Genomic DNA, 22,395 nt, shown 5'->3' on the forward strand with positions numbered 1-22,395 from the left:
GTAGCACCAGAAGGTGTATGTTAGAACTGACTCTGGTTCTTGCATGTGTGTCTGGTTCTTGCATGTGTGTCTGGAGATGTTTTGAGCAGTCATCATCCAGTGAAGTTTATTGAGCGATCATGGCCAGGTATCCAGATCTCCATTTTTTTCCTACTTTTGTGGTTAAACAAGGAATGCAATGGCTATTTTGAACACTTTCATGCCTTTCCTGGCCTGCTTTCTGCCATCATTCTCTCCCTGTAGGAGGCTGAATGAGTTTCTATGAACCCTGTCTTTCTTGGGTTAAATGGAGCATTTGCTTGCCTTCATTGAAATTCACTTGTTGTGCATGCTTATGTGAATGCCTTAACATAAGAAAACATTAGGATGTGAGTAATTATGACCATCGAATCATGAAAAAAATATGAATACATACATACTGTAAATGTATTCTACGTTGTGGGAGCAATCCCCCTTCCCTCCAAAATGAAACACAGAAAAACTTAAATGTTGTCAGCGTAGTAATCAGTGCACATTATCTGTTAATTTTTAGCGAAACATTAACTGATATAAATATAGTCACTGATGCTGTCTGTCCTGCTTAAACCCATTCAAACAGGTTGACAGTGTGGAATTGTTTGGATCTATTGAGAGCAACATGAACCACGTAGTGGCGAAATCAAATAGTGTAGCAACTCTTTTTCAACGGCTCTGGGCATAACGTAGTAACTAGCCTGCAGTCTCAGATAAGATCTGAGACTGAAGGGTTTGGCTATGCTCACGTTCAGAGAAAACAAGTCTACATCTACATGTATGCTGGAAAATACAACAACAACAAAAACTTAAGGCATTTTACCTTTCAGTGTGTGGTTATTGTGTTTTTGTAGCCCAGTATAGTTGGGGCTATGTGAGTCAATAGACTAATGTTTGACTAAAAGACATTTTAAGATGGCTAGATATCAATTTTAAGCCATCTTTACACTGCAAAGGTGGCACAAAAGCTGCATCTGAAGTGGTCATGTTTTAAATATACAATTATGAACATTGAAATATGACTTGAATAATCTTGAAGTATGAAATTATATTTTTAAATATGAAACTCTAAAATAAAATATATGCTCTGTCATGACAACAACAATGAAGCTAATGCTGCATTTCATTCATACAGAAGCAAAGCAGGGGCTGAGATGGGTCAGAGGCCCGGCATAACTTAGTCTTGCTTTTATGTGTCATGGTGTCTTACACCAAATTTTGAGCAGGCACTGTATAGCCGTAACTCAGCTGTGTAAAGATGCTGAGTAGTAACTCTTAAAACAACATTTTGTATGTATTTCAGGATAGTCCCTTGATTAGAGCTGCCTTTTCAGTGGTATGTTATAGTATGCAATTGGAGGAGAAAGAAGAAGAATTATAAACATCTCTAAGCAAGGCCATAACCATCATGGATGTTGGGGTGTATCAATGACTCATTTCTAAAGGGAGAGTTTAAGAATCACCCCCCAATCCTTAATCTTGAATTTTGTCATGCATGCTTTTTGGAATTTCCTGAATTTCTGTACAACATCTTAAGAGGTCCTTTGTCTACTCAGTGAGAGTGATGTTCAGAGAGGACCAACTTGCTCATTAACATTCCTGCCCTTAGGGCATGCTAGCACAGGAACAAGGCAAATGGCTTGTGTGCAAGCAAAGCAATGAGCTGGCTACACTCTAGCACTCAAGCATGGCACACAATAGTGACAATAGCTTGCCTTTTTTTGACCTCAGTCTATATTATATGTCTTTTCTGGCTGTAGGTAATGGTGAAACAGATATAACAGTTCTTCTGACTGATAGGCCTGCTGATCACTGCATAATTGTTTTAAAGGACGCCACTGCGGATTTAACCCAAATGATAAGAGGTATAATTTTTTTTTAGACTGCTTACTACAATTACGTTAATACAGAAACATTTGTTATAGCTAAATTACAGATGATTTGGAATAATTTGAGAAGTGTCTCATCCTAAATAGCTGCTTTAAGTAGTACTATTTTTCATCCTTTTATCATATAGTTTTTGGTTTTAGCTTTTTAGACAATATACTTTACACAATAAACTATTGCAAAGATGCTGTTAATACCAGGACCTAAAAATGTCAAAGATTAAACGTTTTGTGTGTGACATTTTTAAAATTCCACCAAAATTGGAGACAGAAACCTTCCACTCTCCACTAGATGTCGTTGTATTGCGTGTATCTCCAGAGATTGTTATCATGGGTGATTTAGAAGCCAATGATTGCGTACAGAATATTGTGCTATGAGAGAAAGTTTACATAAAACGACAAACAAATAAACACATTTTTTTTATTTAATTTGATTTAAGATAGTTAAATAAAAGGGACGCAGTAATAAAATAAATTCGTTATTCCAGAAAAAAAGGCTATAGAATTACTGAATTCGAATCATCATTGTATTATTTTATTTTCAGAAACAACCTAAAGTGTGAATATTAACATTTGTTGCTTTGATGAATTTCATTATTTTTGTTTGTTTTTCTAAATAATAATAAAAAAAGTTGTCGATTTCGTTTCTTTTTATTTATTTTTTATTCTGTTTTGCAGTAACCTCAATAGTTGCATTGTCCATGAGGTACTAGAAGCTGCATATTTACTTGAAGCTGCATATTGCCAGATTACTAATGTAAACTTAACCAACTTTAACTTCAACATTTTAAACTGCTTCATGATTTAAACGAAGCCATATAAAATGTTCTTATGCAAAAGTTTTGCTCGGTGAAACTTGAAATCAAACTCCTCGTGAGCCTGCCCTATACCTTTGCTTTTTTTTTTTTTTTTTTTAACCCGGCCCATCTGGTGAAGAGAGTGGGCCAAAACTGAAAGAACTGGGGGGAGAAGTGAAGATACAGGGGAGGGCAGATCGTATTGAAAACAACTCAACAGATCTCCAACCGCACATCACAACTGACGACTGAAGAAACTTGCTTTGGGTAAATTCTGAAGTTTGATCTGCCGTGTAGACAGCAAAACTGCGTTTTAATGTTAGAATAACTCAACTCGTTGCAAGTCAGCGCGCGCGTGATGGATCGCTTAAGTTCGCGAGATGCAACTGTAGGCTATAGCTTCATAACAGTCAGTGATGCAGTTTGCATCTAGTTCCTCTGGTAATGTAAACATCTGCTTGTGCTTAAGAAAATAAGACACTTATGGAGTTTTCGAGCGTTATTTTAAGTAAAATTGCGTTGTTTTTCGGGTGCACGTTGTTGGACGACTGATCAACAAACTTTACAACACCATCGAAAAGGTAAATACGTGTTCCGTTATGGTTTACTGTAAAGTTCACGTTAAGTAACATTAGCTAGTTTGTATATTTCACCAGGGATACTTTTTATGAAGGAAGTCTTTTTAGTGTTTACATTTTCCGGTTGTTTCAGGCGAAATGTTGTATTTGAACGGTGTATAGGCTAAAATATAATACGATTTTCTGACGAGAGGAGGTTTTGTCACTTCACTGTACTTAGCTTGGTCGTATATTTAAGTGACACTGGCATTTTCAAACTTTTGCCGTGTCCCAGGTAAAGAGTCATGCCAGCTTGAGCATACAGGTGGCGTTGCAACTATGAGCAACTCTGGATTTGGACTATTTTGTGACTTTGTGATTCATATTGGCTGCTTTAAAACTTTAAAGTGCGTAAGTGATGCACAGTTCAAGCAAACTTTCCAAAGAACCATTTTTTTTGACCAATTGCTTTAGGCTATTATACAACTTTGTAATTTACTAAAAGCAACATCAATAATCATGGACAACCGTATATGTATTGTAGTTTTTCTTTGTTTTTCTGTTGACATACTTAACAGCCCAAGTACTCAATCCTAACTTCTAAGAAGTCTATCTGAACTATTTTAGATGTCCTAACAAACAGGAAAGATCTTTCTTGTTGTTGTTGTTGTTGTTGTTTTTTTTTTTTTTTTTGTTGTTGTTGCTTTTATTATTGGTTTTACTGGCTAATGGAAATGGGTTTTTATGTTTAGTCACTGGTTGTTTACAAAAATCAAAATATTCAAACTTTGTCCTAAATGCACAAATTGTCCATAGCTTTTTATGCAAACGTTTACATTTAGTGATTTAGCTGACACTTTTATCCAAAGCGACTTGCAAAATGGGGAAGGATACAGCATAAGCAATCCATCTTATGGAGACAGTAACACTAAAAGTGCTGCATTACAAAGTTTCAATTGTATCAGGAAAGTACTAGCCAAGACAGAGATTAGAGTGCAACAAGGTTTAAACAAAATACATTTAAAAAAAAAAAATAACATCATTGCAACCAATTTAAGGTGCTGTGAAAATTACATTTAAAGGATTGGCAAAAAGTGCTGCAAGAGTGTGCCTTGTTTTCCCGAAAAACAGAAAAGTGTGTGTGTTCAATTTAATGTGATGCCCAGTCAAGGGCATTAGCATAAGAATAAAAGGTCTTACTGAGTTTGCCATTGTGTGCAATGAGAAGCGCCAGCAGTCAGGCAAAGCGAGTGAAAGGATTCCAAAAAGAAAAAAAAATACAGGCCATTCAGATTATTCAGCCTGGTTTGGGCCACGGTCATCAGCTTCTGAAACATGGGTCGATCGTGTCACTTTCATCTTCCTGTCCTGCTGTTCACCACCATTTTCACACATTTCCCTCTTGTCCCACTGCCTAAATCAGGATTCTTCAGCCTTGGAATTCCACGGGACACTTTAACAAACACTCTCAAAAGGGGACCTTGAATGACATTGAGCATGGACTGGACAAGGAGGAGATGAAAACCCAATCGGGAAAACGTATTAATGAGAGTACTACTACAGTTAGGACAGAATGTGTAATTCTGTTAAACCTAGCAGGATGAATATACATGTTTTAAAGTAATTCTTCAAAGCTGGAGTTCGAGATAACCCCAGATGGACTGAGGACCACTACTGCAATGCGGTTGTGTGTGGTCAGATCAGATAAACTAGTTCTCCAAAATTGAAGATTTTTTCATTTTATCACCTTTATGATGTTCTAAACCCATGTGATTTTTCTTTCTTCCATGGAACACAAAATATGGCTGTCAGTCTGACAACCTCACTCACCATTTACTCAGCCTTTTTTCTGTACAATGACAGTGAATGATAACTGAAACTGCAAGTCCCTAACATTCTGCCTAAAATCTCTTCCATGGTTCCAGGGTGGATAGAAAGTTACAATGGATTGAAACAACACAAGGGTGATTAAATTACAATAGAATGTTAGTTTTTTGGGAGAACTATCGATTAAGAAATGTAAGAAATTACAATTCTGATGCACAGCCTCTGAACTAGAACTAAACTTGAACTAACATGGTATGTCAGCCAGGCATTGAATCTCTTAGACAAGGAAGAGCCGTGAGGAGTGTCTGAAGTACACTTGTGCCTCAAAGTGAATTGATTTGATTTTAATGGTCGTTAAAAGTGCTATGAAAGAACAAGATGTGTGTCGAGTTTCTAGTGTGAGATGGAGTGGTGTGAAAACAGTGAGAATGTGAAAAGTGGTAGCTGCTTACATTCATTTGGCCCTCTAAAAGGCTGTTCTTTGAATCTCATCTCCTCAGCTTTGGCCTTTAGGATGCGGGACAATCCCTCCATTTTAGTAGCTGGTGTTGGACACCCCTCCAGACATCCGCCTTATTCTCTCACAAGTGTCTGGGGTTAATTAGGATCACATCACATCCAGTTTATGAGTGTGGATGGGGTCCTTAAAAGTTCTCTCTCTCATGCAGCTATGGAGGGCATTGTTAAAGTCTATCGATGTCATCAAAGAAAACCATGAAACCACACACTCATCTATGTAAAAAAAAAGTATTTAATAAGCTATTACAGAGCTTTTGGCAAATCAGTGAAAGGCATTTGATTGATTGACCTCATTAGTCATTGGAAACTGTTTCCTGGTGTTGAGGAAATATGGCCCATTACAAACGGTTCTAGTGCCTTAGATGAAATGGCAAGTTTTTAATTTGAGGGAGTTATAGAACTTTTACATTTGCTGGAGACTATTTTTAATAATGAAGAAATGCTTGAGTGATTTTATATGAATTCCAGATCCCTGTGGATTTAGGATAAAGAAAGTGAGATGCATGTTCATGTAATACATACATGGCACAGCATATATGTGTGCCTTATGTGTAGTATGTATTCATTTGAATTTATATACACCAATATAACAATGCTTATTATTAAACAGCAATATTTACTCACATATTTTTGCACAAAATCATATTTTTTATATATGAAAAATGCCACAAATGCTTCTGTGAACATTTTTGAGCCATGATGCAAGCAAATCATGCAAATGGTATCTTTCACATTTAAGTCGTAAGACAAGGAAACATCACAAAACAAGTCTGATGATCTGATGAGACTTTAAGGAAGCTTATTGGCAATGAAAAGCACATTAAAATTATTGTGATATTCACAGTGTAGCTTAATCTTATATTGTCAGCAAAATCAGGAATATATCATGAATTTTCAATATATTGCATAATATGTTCAACTTCTTCAGATATAAGATGTAAGCCTTTAACTCTGTTCTCTTTCTGTTATTCTTTCTCTCTCGCATGGACGGACACTTTCTTCATTCCTTTCTGCTGTAGGCCAGTAGGCCACCATTTAAAGACAGCTGGAAAATGAACAGTTGAAATGTCTTTTGCTTACATTAAGTTATATTTGACTTGTCATAACTGTGCAGGGACTTTGTACACAGTGTACTCCTAACATTTCCCAAACCACACGTCCACCTGTGATTCATGCAAACCACCAGACAGAGTGTACGGAGAATGGACCTAAATTTATTTTATTAGCTGGCCAGGAGTAAACATTGTACTCAACCAAAATTATACGTTTGTATTTGAATTTTAGATGAGGTGTAGTGACAGCTGCTAAGAGCAAAGAATTCCTTGGAATATCCAAAAATAAAAATAGTGCTGGGAACTAACGAGGAAACTAAATGAGTTAGTATAGTGGTTATCAAACAAGTAAAAAAAAAAGGCTGTTATAGGTATCGGCAAGTACAGAAATGGAATTATCGGTTCTCAGCCTACTCGTTCTCCAAAAAATTATCAGGGCATCCCAAATTTTGTGTATGGCATCAATAATGTAACCATTCCGACAGTGAGTGTTCCAAGTGTTTTATTTTACAGATAGAACATTGAGACTATTTACAATATTGCAAACTATGTCACTCACTGACAGTCATTTACTTTACAGTTTGCTCAATGCTAAAATGGGAAACATTGTTGTGATGATATGGAATTTTGATGTTCTGATTTGATCTAAAGTGGCCTCAAACATTTGAGAAGTTTGAGAAGATCGTTTCACCTGGCATCCTTCTCAATGAGAGAGAGAATGTAAACCCATCTGTGACTGGATAGGTATTATGTGCAGCTTACTATCAAATTATTATCAACTGTAAAACATCATAATTCGACAGTCACCATTAAATCAAAGTACCACGTGACAACTGTGCTCTCTGAGGGTAATCTTTGATGTGCTTGTTAATTAATTCCCGAAGGGCTAGTGACAGGCTATCCAATGCTACATTAGGGGAATCTCTTCACTCATCATTATTACATTTACTGTATCATCTTCACAGCTTGCAAGTCACCTCGCAGTTTACCCTCTCCCTGTCAGACAATAGCACAGTGTTCCAAGTGTTTGTTGTCAGAGCTAATCAGATGCAGAAACCGAGTTTGCACTGCTTCGAGGCCACAGGCAGTTCGTCAGAGTCGCCGACATAGTTTTCTGTTTCCGCTTCCAAGACGGGGTTATTTGAAACTGAGAAGTCCATGCAAAGGAGTTGTGATTTATCAGACAGCCTCCATGCTCCTGACCGGGCTTGCCAGGAATGGAGTGGGCAGATTGATTGTTTCATGGCATTCCATAGGACGAACAGTAAGATCCAATGAGGAGCACTGCATCCCTGCCAGGCCACAGACTCCTCTCAAACAGACTGGAAGAAGAGCTGGGTGTGTTGAGCAAGGAGAAGCCATGTGATAATCTTTAGCAATCAGCTAGCTCCATTCTCTGACACACATGTCCACGCCCAGCTGTGGCCTCTCCCTGAACGCCGTGCTGACCCTTGGCCAGGCTGAACTGTGCTCACTGTGGAATTCTCTCTCTACGCTGTGCTGAATAAGGATCATGTGTGTCCCTGTCATCATCTCGTAATTCCTGGTGTAGATTAAATATATGACTCCCCACATTATGATGTGCAGAACAGCAACACGTGCCTCAAAGAGGTAACACAATGGGGGGGCCTGTGTAGCTCAGCGAGTAAACACAGTTGACAGCAATCTGTTTTGCATTGAGTTCATCAGTGATTCCAGTTCTCACAGTACGCGTTCTTGAGTTCCGTCTGCGCAAATTTTCCATGTACACTTGAATGCCTCAGACGAACACGTTTGGAGCGTCTCACTGGTATTCAGCATCATCAACGCCACATTTTTAGGATGCTATTTAAAGTGAAAAATTACAAAATCATGTCTTGGGGCCTGGGTAGCTCGGCAAGTAAAGGAGCTGACTACCACGCTGAGCCTGCTACTGTACACCCTGTTCACCCATGACGTGTTGCCAGATTCAGCTCCATTTCCATCTTAAAGTTTGTTGATGACACCACCGTAGTAGGCTTGATCACAAACAGTGATGAAACAGCCTACAGGGAGGAAGTGAGGCTCCTGGCAGAGTGGTACCAAAGTAAAAACCTTGCAATATCAGCAAAACAAAGGAGCTGGTAATTGACTTCTGGAAACAGGGAACAGTGCATGCACACATCTACATAGGAGACTATGCTGTTGTTGGGGGTGAACATTTTTAAATTTCTTCGGGTCACACTCACTTCTACCCTCAAGTGGACTGAATATGTAAAGACTGCCATCAGAAAAGCTCACCAATGTCTTCACTTCTTTAGACGTCTGAGGAAAACTGACTTCCACAGGAGTCATGACCAGTTTCTACATGTGTGCTGCTATATCTATTATCACCAGAGGCATTACATCCTGGTACAGCAGCTGCTCGTCACAGGACAAGACTGCTCTGCAAAGGGTAGTGAAAACAGCTCAAGATAAATAGGCACACGTCTGTCCGCAATCAAGGCAATACACTCTAAACGATGTCTCAGTAAAGCTGAACACATCATGAAGGTCTCTAGTCACCCTGCATGACCATTTTCCTCCTTCCTCCCTTCTGGGATGCAGATCAGGTGCATCAGCACATGCATATCAAGATGCAGGAACAACCAACTGCCATAAGACTGGTCAATCATACTGTTACATCAAATACATAACTTTTTAGACCCCTTCACATACACACTTAATATAAATTAGCACTCGTTTCAGAACACTTACATCAACCTTTCTGCACTATTATTTCTGTTCAGCCTGCAACTGCGTTTTTTTGAATATATGTAACATTGCTCAACTGCTGCTATTTATAATTATTTATTACACTCTTATATACATATATACATATTTACATTGCACATTAATATATGAATGCATGTATGCATACTCATTTTACATATACATTACACTACATATTCTCCAGGGGCGGGGTTGGCTAGCCCTGCTCTATACATGTTTGCACTACACATTTTCTATACACATTGCTTTATTGTGTAAACTTATGTACATTTGTTGTCTGTCACTCCCTGATGTCTTACTTTCTTTGCACATACCTGTTGTCTCAGTTTTGCAAGAAGCACCTAAGTAAGAATTTCATTGTACTTAGTACTTTGTACACACGGCAATAAAAAGCTTTGACTTTGACTTTAATACAACGAAGGGGAACTGGAGCTTTCATTCTGCGAAAAGTTCACAATTCAAGAGAGGTTGTCAATATGACTTGTGCACTAGATTTCAAGTCTTCTGAACTCTTACAATAACTTTGTGTGAAGAACGGACAGACAATTAAATTCTTATTCACTGATAATATTACCCTCAAGTAACCTGTTGAACCTTACTTGAGAACTTCGAATCATTGTTGAGTTGAACTTGATTACTTTTATGATAATTTTATGTTGCTTTTGTGTCATTTTTGAAGCTTGAAAGCTCCGAGCTGCATATATTGTAACTGCATGGAAGAAAAGTAAGCAATACATTCTTCAAAATCTCTGCTTTTGTGTCCCACAGAAGAAAGTAAATCTAATGGGTTTGGAATGACATGACCATTACTAAATGACATTTGTGGGCAAACTACTCTATTAACATGATTTCGTAACTGTCAACTAGTCATACACTGTAAGTGCTGATTGATAAACAGAATGTGTCTAATTGGCCTGTAGTTTATCACTTACAGTTGGAGTAAGTGTCAGCATGTAAAGCAGCTGATAAAGTCATTAAATCCTCACAAACACAGCAGCAAGTTACAGATAACAGTGTGTATCTGTCCACCAGACCTCTGGACAACTGACTTGCAAAATAGACAGCAGAAAAAGCAGTAAAAAAGCTCACACATCCTGACACCATGAAGAAATCATGACAGAAACCAATATGAGTAAGAAAACGGAGCCTTACACTTTGAATTTAGGAGATTGATGTGAAGGGATCAAAGATGGCTTGCTCTGTGAGCATGATACTGTTCTGATCTTGGAGTTTAGAATGTGAATGTAGAACATAAACCAAACAATTAATTGGTATAATAAAACTGATAAATCTGACTCAAAATGTTAATTGGATAAGTTGCATTCGAAGCCATGCAACATGCCGATAAACTTTCTATATTAATGCGGCAAGTTGCTATATTGCTTGAAAACCGTAAACTTCTTAAAGTTAGGCTTGGTTAAAGATTGTTTATTCCAATGAATTTAACAGTTTATTGAAAATTAGTGTCTTGTATGATAGCCAAGTCATCACCATCAGTTTGTAATTGTAAAAAGCCATTAGAGGCTGTACATTACAGTGATGTTTCCACTGTTAATGGGTTTCAGGCTCTCCACTTTGTGTTGTGCTTATTCACCCCTTATACCTGATGTGAAATCACTGTAACATAGCCTTTAGTGGCTTAAAGGGATAGTTCACCCATAAATGTATCATTTACTCACCCGCATGCCATCCCAGATGTGTATGACTTTCTTTCTTAAGCAGAACTCAAAAGTGGAGAAAAAAATACTTTAATTTTTGTCTCTGTCTCACCCACACCTATTATATTGCTTCTGAAGATATGGATTTAAACACTGGAGTCTTATGGATTACTTCTAAGTTTCCTTTATGCAATTTTTTGGAGCTACATAGGTCTGATCACATTCACTTGCATTGAATGGACCTACAGAGCTGAGATACTCATCTAAAAGTCTTTGTTTGCATTCTGCTGAAGGAATAAAGTCATCCACATCTGGTATGGCATGAGGGTGATTAAATGATGAGAGAATTTTCATTTTTGGGTGAACTACCCCTTTAATGCTTTTATAAAATGACAGCAAAATATGCGGTAATAGATAGCATTTGTGGTTTAGGAAAACACGTTGTACTATAGATGAGAGCTGCAAATGTAACAATCAATGCATTTGTACATGAAAATTTATTTGTGTAGATGACCCTTGTTCCATTAGGTTGGAGGTTTAAAAACATTCAGTACATAAACTGCACCAAATCTACATCTTTGAACCACAAAATCTATGCAGTGTGCTGGTTTTGCGGTTGGTTTCATTAGCCTAAATGATATTTACTCTTACTGATACACTACACCCCTGAGCTACTGAGCCAAACTGAACAATAAAATACATCCTATTCAGTAAATACTAATTTCGTTGAAACTACATTACACCACAACTATAATTGCCATCAGAGGCGTGTAATTAACATTTGTGTCTGTTTCTCTTTGGGAGGACAGACAGAGGCATGACAGCTGGGTCTGTAGCGAGAGAGTGGCATTTGGTTTAGTGACCCGAGCAAATGGTGTGCAGAGAGAGCAAATTCTTTCATGAGCTCTGTGATGTGACAGGCAACAGCTGTGCCACACTCTGTTAAAGTATCCTCTCAGTAAGCCTCACCTTATTTATAAACACTTGTAGTATAAACACAGCTCTCATAATGATTTAATTAGGTGCACAAACATATACAGCTACATTTTCTGTGTGTTCAACGGAGCTTCGCTTTGACCCTCACTGAGTGAGTTCTTCAAATGATAGACTGAGGATTGTTCAAATGGTTATGTGTTGGTTGTAAAGTCAACATCTGTTTCAGATTTTGAGGAGGATAAATAGATGAACCACAGGATATTGCATGTATGTGTGGGGTTTTGGGTAGGGGGGAATGGAAGGTCAAACTTTGGTCTGTGAGGCATTTTCCCTCCTGGTAAATGGTGTGCATAGCTATGCCTGTAGTCAACTGCTAGCTCATCAGGTTTGTCAGTGTAGAGAGGAGGATGTTATAGTGTTACTGCTTAGGACTGAAACATCTGACCTCTATGGCCATTCATAATTTTGAGTGTCAGTTTGTTATGGACTTCACCAGTGCGAAATTATGACTCCGGCATTAAAGCAGTGTAGCAACATCATCTTAAGAAAAAAACAAAAACAAGCTCCATTTGTGTTTGACAGAAAATATATGCACAAAAAAAAAAAAGAAAATGCATTTTTGCTCCTTGTTGAATTTAGTTACTTAAAATAAAGTAAAATAACACAGTTCTTGAATTTTTGTCACAACTTAATTTCATTGTGTGCAATCAGTTTAATCCTTTTTTGTTGGGACAACTTAAATAAATTTAGTCGACCATAACAACATGTACATGTGAAGTCAGTTTCCCAGCATGCACTGCAGCATATGTATAAACCTCAAGGACTCTGCATGCCCGTTTGGAAGGCTTGACGTAAAACTCATCGACAAGATGCTATTCTCTATTGCTAAGATCACAAGCTCACAGCTTACTAAAACAAATGTTTGACAAAAATAACAAAGTTGTATAAATGAAGTTGCCTCAACTTAATTAACATTGTGATTTTGACTAATTTTTATCAAGCATATGCGACATAATGAATTTAAGTTCAAGTTTAAGTACAACAAAAAATGTAATAGAATTCACTCAAATAAATTAGTCTTTGATGAAATTTTTTTTATTTAACTGCATGGAACATTTTTCCTTAACTTTATTAAGATCATTGAATGTTTTTATTTTTTGAGTGAAGGAGCATCTGAATTACTTCTAAATAGTACTAAATGTAAATACTAAATATACTAAAAAATTAAAATACATTTGAATATTTCTGTCAGGCAGGCAAAACTGTCAGAGATTAAGAGAACAACTAAATTAAAAATCTCTCAATCCATAGTGAATTTAGTGTCCTCAAGGAGAAGGTTTTTAGAGTAATTCACACTGTCTCAACAATCTGCCAACAAACACCAATATCCAACACTTGTTGGGTTTTGTCGGATTAGTGTGAACGCACTGTTGCCGTTTGGTGGCATTTGTTGGCATTTGTTTTTACCGATTCAACGTGTTTAATCACTTATGTTGGGTTTTGGAATGTTTGAGCAGTGTGGTATGATTTTCCAACAAACTCTGACGTAATCTGACTTGATCGTGAACCGTCGCCATGACAATGAGGTAAGCGTCCTTGTCAACTCGCAGAAAATTAATGCACGCGACCACCTGCATTGATAGAACAGGAGAAACAGTCAGTCACGAATAATCACGTTTTTATTGCAAACTAGATAAAGAATTCCATTTCTTTCTAAAGAAAGCATAATTGTATGTTAGTGTTAGGTTTATAGCTGTTTGTGTGGATGACACGTGAAGGAATATGTACAAATAGGCAAGACACGGATGGAGATTAATTTGTGCTGAAGCGCTCTTTTTACTCCCATGAAAAACACAGATCCTTTACTTCTCAAAATAATGTTAACTTATATCTACGTAATATAAAATATTAACTTTCCCCACAGTTTGTGGACAAACCTTGTGTGTAAATGTTGTTATTATTATTTTTTATGTATTTTTTTGGCTCTGGATTGTCGTCCTCCGACTGAACTCTTTCAGAATGAATAAGTTCACAGCAAACACAAAACGTTTTAAATATTTTGTTGTGTTTAATAGTTTATAGCATAATGTGTCTACATGCAGAACATATAATCAAATGCACATTTATATATATATATATATATATATATATATATATATATATATATATATATATATATATATATATATATATATGTGTGTATGTATTGTTGTTGTTCACATTTGCAGATGACTGACAAGGAAGAGGTTGCATGATAAGCAAATCATGCACGATTATATATATATATATATGTGTGTATGTATTGTTGTTGTTCACATTTGCAGATGACTGACAAGGAAGAGGTTATGTATTAAGCAAATCATGCACGATTATATATATATATATATGTGTGTATGTATTGTTGTTGTTCACATTTGCAGATGACTGACAAGGAAGAGGTTACGTATTAAGCAAATCATGCACGATTATATATATATATATATGTGTGTATGTATTGTTGTTGTTCACATTTGCAGATGACTGACAAGGAAGAGGTTACGTATTAAGCAAATCATGCACGATTATATATATATATATATATGTGTGTATGTATTGTTGTTGTTCACATTTGCAGATGACTGACAAGGAAGAGGTTATGATTAAGCAAATCATGCACGATTATATATATATATATATATATATATATATATATATATATAATACGTGCATGATTTGTTTGCTTAATTCGCAACCTCTTCCTTGTCAGTTGTCTTCAAATGTGAACAACAACATGCAAAGACACAAGTTTGTTGGTGTTTGTTGGATCAGTGTGAGCACGACAGTTTAGTTTCTGGACATTCTAAATACAACAGCCAACTTTAGAATGTTGGAAGTATTGGCGTCTTTTGCCGTTTGTTGGGCAGTGTGAACTGGCATACATAGTGTATTGTTGTCTAACAATTCCATAAAATAGTGTTTCTAAGAACTGTTTTGACTTTAAATTACCAAGATCAAGGCAGTAGATTACTGAACTGTGTCCTGAACATTTTATTTATTGGGGAAATTTACTTTTAGGTTTTAGATTGTTTAGTTGAGAAGATTTCACCCTCCTGATTGTACAGAGACCTCCAGTGTTAGGGGTTGATGCTTGACTTGTTTAAAAAATTACTTGTTACTGTACAGTATAAATTGATTATTCTTTCCTCGTAACAAATTAATGTAAGATATATTGTACATGCTCGAACAGTGTGGAAAACAATAAAGCTTAACCACTGAGAAATTAGCTTTGCAAATGAAATATGAAATGGCATAAAAGTTTCAAAATCGATGGCATAAAATCTGACGCATTGTCTGTTGCTGTTACGTTACTAAATGACTAAATAAATATACCTTACTCAATATACTAAATATCTAAATAGACTTTTGTAACTACAGTTACTAAATATACTCAAAGTGATGTAATGAGTAGTGTAAGTATTGCTCACTTGGTGTAATTTGTAAAGGAAACCCATTATAATCTGGAGAAAGAAATTAGTAATTTGTTATTGATTGCCTTTTTAGAGTATCTTCCACAAGACTGCTGACCTCACATTATTGACATTAGAACTAGTCCAAAATTTCATGTTTATAATATTATCTGTTCATATATATAAGACAGCAAATCACACGCAAACTTACACTTAAAGCAAGATTAAGATTGTGATTAGATCATGTAAATAGATAAGGAGAAGAGCTGCAACGATTTAAGGCGTATTCACTTTGCTCTACATTGTAAACATTCTATCTGACCTTGAAAGTAACCTAATGTGGACTTTAGTTGATTTAGTCATATTGCAGGAAATGTTTGAATCCAACTAGATAATTTAGATGTTACAGGTACCTTTTAGGTTACCTGACATATAGCATTTTATGCTGTATGAACACATTTGTATTGTCCTCTTAGAAACTACTGAAAAGAAGATAATTTGAAAGCTATTTGAAAGAGGTGAAGACAACAGTTTAAAAAGACAAATGAACATGGTATGCAAGAGATAGTCCTAAAGAAAACTAGACAGATCAGACGTCTTCAAATAAGCGGAAGTTTTGAACTATGTTTGCATTCCATTGTGTTGTGTGAAAGGCAAGCCTTAACACAGTATTGGCAAAGAGGATCACTTGAAATGGAATGAGGCTCCAAGGCAAACACATGTTAGTTTTCATGTCATTAACAGTCTGGAAAGTGATTATTTGTTAATTTAGCATTTTGTTTATTAATCAGTTTTCTGCTTAGAGCCAATATGACCTTACCGGTGGACTAGAACTGGAGAAACACTTCTTGACTTCTTGAATGATCATGTGTTGATAGAATATATTCAGTACTATTAGATTGTATAATGTGATTTTTTTTCAGCATCCATTTGATTGTTCAGTCTCTCTTTTTTATCTCTGGTTTTTGTCATTGTGCCCCTATTTTCAGCCTCGTTGTCCTGTGGGGTGGATGGTCCTTTTCACGCCTGTTGCGTCCTTTCAAATGATTACAGGCACAAAAGGAAACAGTCAAAACTGTCATGCATTAATGGAAGAAGTTTCCCGGAAGAAAAACACTTAACACTTTGTGAGTCCACATAATTGCTGGTAGTCGGAATAATTACATTCTTTAAAATGGAAGGAAAGTTGCATAGAACACCAGATAAAGTGGATTGTGTCCAGCTGTATTGCTTGACAAACTACTGGCTGCAAGGGAAATCAAATTTAGAGCATGTATGAAGGGAATGAAATGGGCTTCATCTAGTCTATTCTTGCATGCCCATCTTAGTAGAAATGGTCAGGCCCGTTCATTATCTTTGTAAAATATTGGTCTGCATGGTCATTCTTTGAGCTGGATTGTTCAGAAGGGGAATTTGATGAGAAGTCATGGCTGAACTGGTTATGGAGGATTAGCACACAAGCCCTGCATGATCCCGTACCCCTCGGTCATGTGGACCTGAGATTCTGATCCGTTTCACACGCTGCACTTGTCAGAGCAGCCACGCAGAAGAACAGAATTGCTTTCTCGTCGTATTTCACCCTCACATCCACCTGTCCATTTGGTTCCTCACACCTGCACGGTCCCATCGGTTGTTCTTGTCAAAGGGTCAGTGCTAGGCTTGGTCTACAGATCTCGACAAGAAAGGGCATGCACTTTCATTGAAATGATCCTGTTTGACAGACATTTATGAGTCATTGTTACTATGCTTCTGTTCCAAGACAGATTTGGCTGTAGTAATAAGTGTTACTGGCAAATTAAGATGACCAGTGCCAGTATAAGCATGTGTGAGTGTGACTAATTTCCTCAACAGGGATTAATTTAATTTAGTATTCATTTAACACTCTGTTCTACAATTGTGGTAATGATTTGGAACAAGAAAAACCTTGAATGGGTTAAGACCTGGATGGTGGTTTCCATATGAGAAGTATAGAAATGTCCCATTTGTTTCAGGATTGGAATCAGAATGAACTTTATTGCCAAGTATGCAGACACATACAATGAATTTGTCTTGGTGACAGAAGCTTCCAGTGCACAAACAATACAACAACAAGACAGAGATAAAAATAAATAAAAACTGAATAGAAATTCAGTATATATAGATATATATATATATATATAGACACAATAAGAGAATATATATACACATGTGTACAAATACATTTCAAATCTACTACTTTTAGTTATATCTCCAAACAAATTCTGAAGATGTGTCAGTGAGACAAGATAGCAACTAGCAAATGGATTATTTTGGCTAAACACTGAGACAGATGCTGGCCAACTCCAACAGTCCACCTCTAATCGGCTTAAGTTGGCATTGAGGCGTTTGTCTGGCACAACCAAACGGTGATGAATTTGTCCACAGGTAGTCTTACCAGATGCTGAATATAAGAAAAATTATATTTTAGACTAACATGTTAAAACAATAATCAAAAGGATAAAGGTGAAGTGTCATTTAGCTTGCATGAAAAATTGTCCTATTAAGTTAAATGCTTTAAGTAAAAGTTATTTTCCATAATTGGTACATAGGCATTAATGTAGGCATTTGGTGTAATTTGAATGGGTATTTCTGGTTCTTTAAATTTTAAAACCAGAAATAAAAATAGCTACTGTCAATTTTATAGAACCCATTACCTTTTATGCAAGAAATCATCATAAAAATATGGCAGGGTCCTGGGTAGCCCAGCGAGTATTGACACTGACTACCATCCCTGGAGTCGCAAGTTCAAATGCAGGGCATGCTGAGTGACTCCAGCCAGGTCTCTTAAGCAACCAAATTGGCCTGGTTGCTAGGGAAGTTAGAGTCACATGGGGTAACCACCTCGTGGTCACTATAATGTGGTTCTCGCTCTCGGTGGTGCGTGTGGTGAGTGGTGCGTGGATGCCGCGGAGAATAGCGTGGGCCTCCACACGTGCTACGTCTCCACGGTAACATGCGCAACAAGCCACGAGATAAGATGCGCAGATTGACGGTCTCGGACGCGGAGACGTGGATATTAATTTTGCTTATCAGATAAGCCACATTGTCAAGCTGAAAGTATAGTTGCCCCCATCTATGTGTTTTTCATCAAGACAAAATTTAAACCTGATTGCATACTTAGTGCAACCTGACTGCATGCAAAGCAGAACAGAACAATTACATTTGGTTGAAATATAGACCATCATACTGTAATTTAAAGGGATAACTCACCCGTAAATGAGAAATGCCATCCCAGATGTGTATGACTTTCTTTCTTCAGCAGAACACATATAAAGATTTTTAGGAGAATATTTCAGCTCTATAGGTCCATACAGTGCAAGTGAATGGTGATCAGACTTTTGTAGCTTGAAAAATGTCATAAAGGAAACATAGAAGTAATCCATAAGACTCCAGTGGTTAAATCCATATCTTTAGAAGCGATATTATAGATGTAGGTGAGCAATAGATCAAAATGTAAGTCTTTTTTTACTCTTAATCTCCACTTCCACTTTTCCACTTAAACATTTACATTTAAAGTCATGTGGTGCCTGTATAATTTGTTGAATTGGATATTATGCTAAAAATGTACTTAAATATTTTTCTGTTTCTCACTCACACTTATTATATTGTTTCTGAAGATATGGATTTAAACACCGGAGTCATATGGATTACTTCTATGTTTCTTTTACGTGATTTTCGGAGCTACAAAGGTCTGATCATTTTGTTTGTGTTCCACTGAAATAAAAAGACATGCACATCCGGGATGGCATGAAGGTGAGTATATGATAAGAGAATTGGAATTTTTGGGTGAACTATTACTTAAAGTCTGTGTTAAACAGACTAGTTCATCTGCTGAAGAACAAACAACATGGGCAGCCACAATCAGAGTCCGAAGGGCCTCAATTTGGACCTCCTTTCAATCCTAAACCACTTGCTGTTTGCTCTGAACCAAGGATAATCTTGTAGGTTACACAAAGTTAAACAAGCAGCGTGCTGCCAAGTCATCTGCCTTCAGTGCAGGCCCTTGAGTGCTCTGACAGAGCTGCCGTAGAGGAGGTACTCTGCACGCTCTCTGCTTTGTTTCTTCTGGTAACATGGCATTTCTGCAATGGCTCTTCTAAGCTCTCAAAACAAACAGACAAGTCACGAAACGGGGCAGGGGGAAGTGAAGGATTTTCTTTAGAATAAAAGTTTATATAATGTAAACATTTCAACCACCCGTCCCAGTTGCCATTTGGAAGATGTTATGCATTTACAACAAGGACATTTGAGGGGCGCATTAATAATATGAAAGAAATTTAAACTTGATGTTGTAATTATCACATTTTGTGTGTAATTTGTTTTGTGTAATAATTTTGAAAACCTTTCAATATTAGTTTGTGATATCAGGGTGTAAGTTTATCATGATGCCACTTTTTGAATGCTTGTGTACTGCGCAGCATGTTAATGTTCTTAGACATAATTTTTTTTTGACCTTCCACAAATTTGAATTCATTGTTATTCTTTCTTTTAATGGCTTGATTAGTCTCATCATGGAGACCACAAGTCCAACCACCACAGAGAAGAAGGAGTGCAAGAGACCCACCCTGGATGGCAGTAGTTTTACAGACCTCCCCAAAAAGCCTTCACCGACCACAGCAACTCGAGGTAAGACACACTCCTCAAAAGTAAAGAAATGCAATAGATATTTTAAACCCTTCCCTCCTACCCAATTACATTATAAAGGTGAAGTGTGTATATTTTTGCTGTTCTGTTTTGTGCTGTCTAGTGGCACAAAAATTACACACTTCAAATTATTCAAATGCTTTTGTAATTACTTGCTTCAGACATTATTATCTATATAAGTTCCAGCTCCATAGTACACTAAACAGTGTTGCACTAAACAGTTTTTAACTGTTTAGCCAGATAATATAAAAATAATGTTCTTAGCGCCATCAATTACATGATATTACGAGATCGGACTTGTTAAAATTTTGGTTGAGCTATGTAAAGCCATTTAGTATAAGAAATAAAGTCAGGTTCACTCTCATATCACTTGTTGACTGAAGGATGCAAAAGAACGAGAAAAGAATGGAAGAGAAGCTCCCCATGTTTAAAAGATGTCAGTGAATGTGTGATGAAAACCCTTCTCTAACTAGGTTGAAAGTCCTTGTTCTTTCCTCCAGAGTGTAAATGTTATAAATTTCTTAAAGCTTCGGGGAGAGTAGTGGACCGCGCTGTCCATCGGAGTCCTCAGACAAACATGAAGATGGTAAAAGACCTTTGAAATGCTAATAACCCTCTCACATTATGGCATTTTACTGTTTAATGAGGGGTTTGGTGGCCTGCCATAAGAAAGCAACCATCATGAATTGTTTAAGAAAAAAGCAAAAATAGAGCATCTGGGTGCACAATGTCTAAAAAGGTTTTAAATTTGTTCTTTATGGTGATTAAACAAAAATGATGTGCATATATAGAAAGGTGGATAAAAGTTTGGAATGTGGATTCACATTGTTGTGCTGTGTTGTTTATCAGTTGTTGCAATGGATTTTGAATACAAACCTCAATAATGGCGAAAGACCTTGTTCTCACCACTGCGGCTAGAAGATATGTATTACTAATCATAGCTATCTGAGTTTGTTGCCTTCTTTGGCTATCAGGGCCTTGGCTGATATGGTAATGTGGTTTACCATTGTAGAACATAACTGAGTTGGGTAACACCAATAGAGTTTGTTGGCCTGCCATAGAGAGCTAACGTAAACATAATTGTTTATTTATATATTAATTTTTTCATTTGAGTCTTCGAAAGTAGACCCTTGTCACCACATAAAACGTATCTTTTCTAATAATACATTCTGGTAATTGTTGGAACTGTAATTCTATGTGTAATCATATCCCCTAAACATGAATAAATCAACAAATCTGTGTATTCATTATGTATTAATTAAATTATGAATGTATGTATTAGGGGTGTAATGGTACATTTCTCACGGTTCGGTTTGTATCATGGTTTTAGGGTCATGGTTTTTGTATGGTTCGGTATTTGTTATGTTCAGGGAAAAAGTAATATTACTGCCAAATCCAAAATAAAATATTCTAATTGGTAACAAACATTTCAAGAGATTTGCCCTCACTACAAATCACCAGGATTTTACTACATTAACCATAGGATATACCATAGTTTTGTATTTGTAGTAAAATCATAGTAACCACAAAATTAACATGGTTACTGTCATGGTTACAATACTATAGTCAAATGAAGGTTACTATATGGTAACTACAGTATTACTGTATCAAAACTATGATTTCTGCCAAGAAAACAATGTTGACAGCAGTCATTGCTACTTCAGTCATGGTAACTACAATATTACTATAGTAAAACCATGGTTAATTTTTGTTAGGGTCCTTAACTAAAAAAAAAAAAAAACTTTCTCTAATTACTAAATCAACGTTTTAACGTAATACCTGCATTATTACGGCACATGCATCAACATAAAGTGCATTTCAAACTCAACTCAACGTATATTCAACATTCAGAATCTGTACATCACTATAGATGAAATAAACTTAAAAAATTTAAGCTATTAAAATGTATATAAGAATGGCTGTTGTAACGCGACTCGAGTATTTTAATCATATGCGGAAATCCCACATCTTCATCAACGCAGTAAGGGCAACATAACTTTGGCTATGAACACCCCAAATGCTTTAGTTCTTGTTTCATGTCTGTCTGAACTACCACCAAGTGCCTGCATAAAGATGTAAGGGAGTGTGTCTGTGTGCCGTTTCGGGCTCACCTGCAGCTCTGTGTGAACCAGGTGCCATATATATTCTCGAGTGATGTCAGCATAAATAGCTAATCAAATATCTATGTATTACCAGTATACGGCACTCGCTTCGAACAATGTCTGCAAACAGTGGGCCTGTTTTGTAAAGGTTTTTTGACCATCGCTGTTGTAATTGACTGCAAAATGGATAAAGTTCCCAGACAGGAGACTT

General features: G+C 36.7%; 1 protein-coding gene across 3 annotated transcripts in view; it reads left to right on the forward strand.

Moving 5' to 3' along the window:
- Positions 1-2,863: 2,863 nt before the first annotated feature.
- The window catches only part of LOC127658764 (zinc finger protein GLI2-like), a 95,235-nt gene continuing 75,703 nt past the window's right edge, over positions 2,864-22,395 (forward strand). For 2 of the 3 annotated variants that reach the window (XM_052148254.1, XM_052148256.1), the window contains exons 1-2: positions 2,877-3,276; positions 19,943-20,064. In XM_052148254.1, the coding sequence (XP_052004214.1) occupies positions 19,950-20,064 (115 nt within the window). In that variant the 5' untranslated portion in view covers positions 2,877-3,276; positions 19,943-19,949. Of the gene's footprint in view, positions 3,277-19,942; positions 20,065-22,395 lie in introns of all 3 variants that reach the window. The other variant, XM_052148255.1, reaches the window with a different exon arrangement.

Source organism: Xyrauchen texanus, chromosome 18, assembly GCF_025860055.1.
Source record: "Xyrauchen texanus isolate HMW12.3.18 chromosome 18, RBS_HiC_50CHRs, whole genome shotgun sequence".
Classification (NCBI taxonomy): Eukaryota; Metazoa; Chordata; class Actinopteri; order Cypriniformes; family Catostomidae; genus Xyrauchen; species Xyrauchen texanus.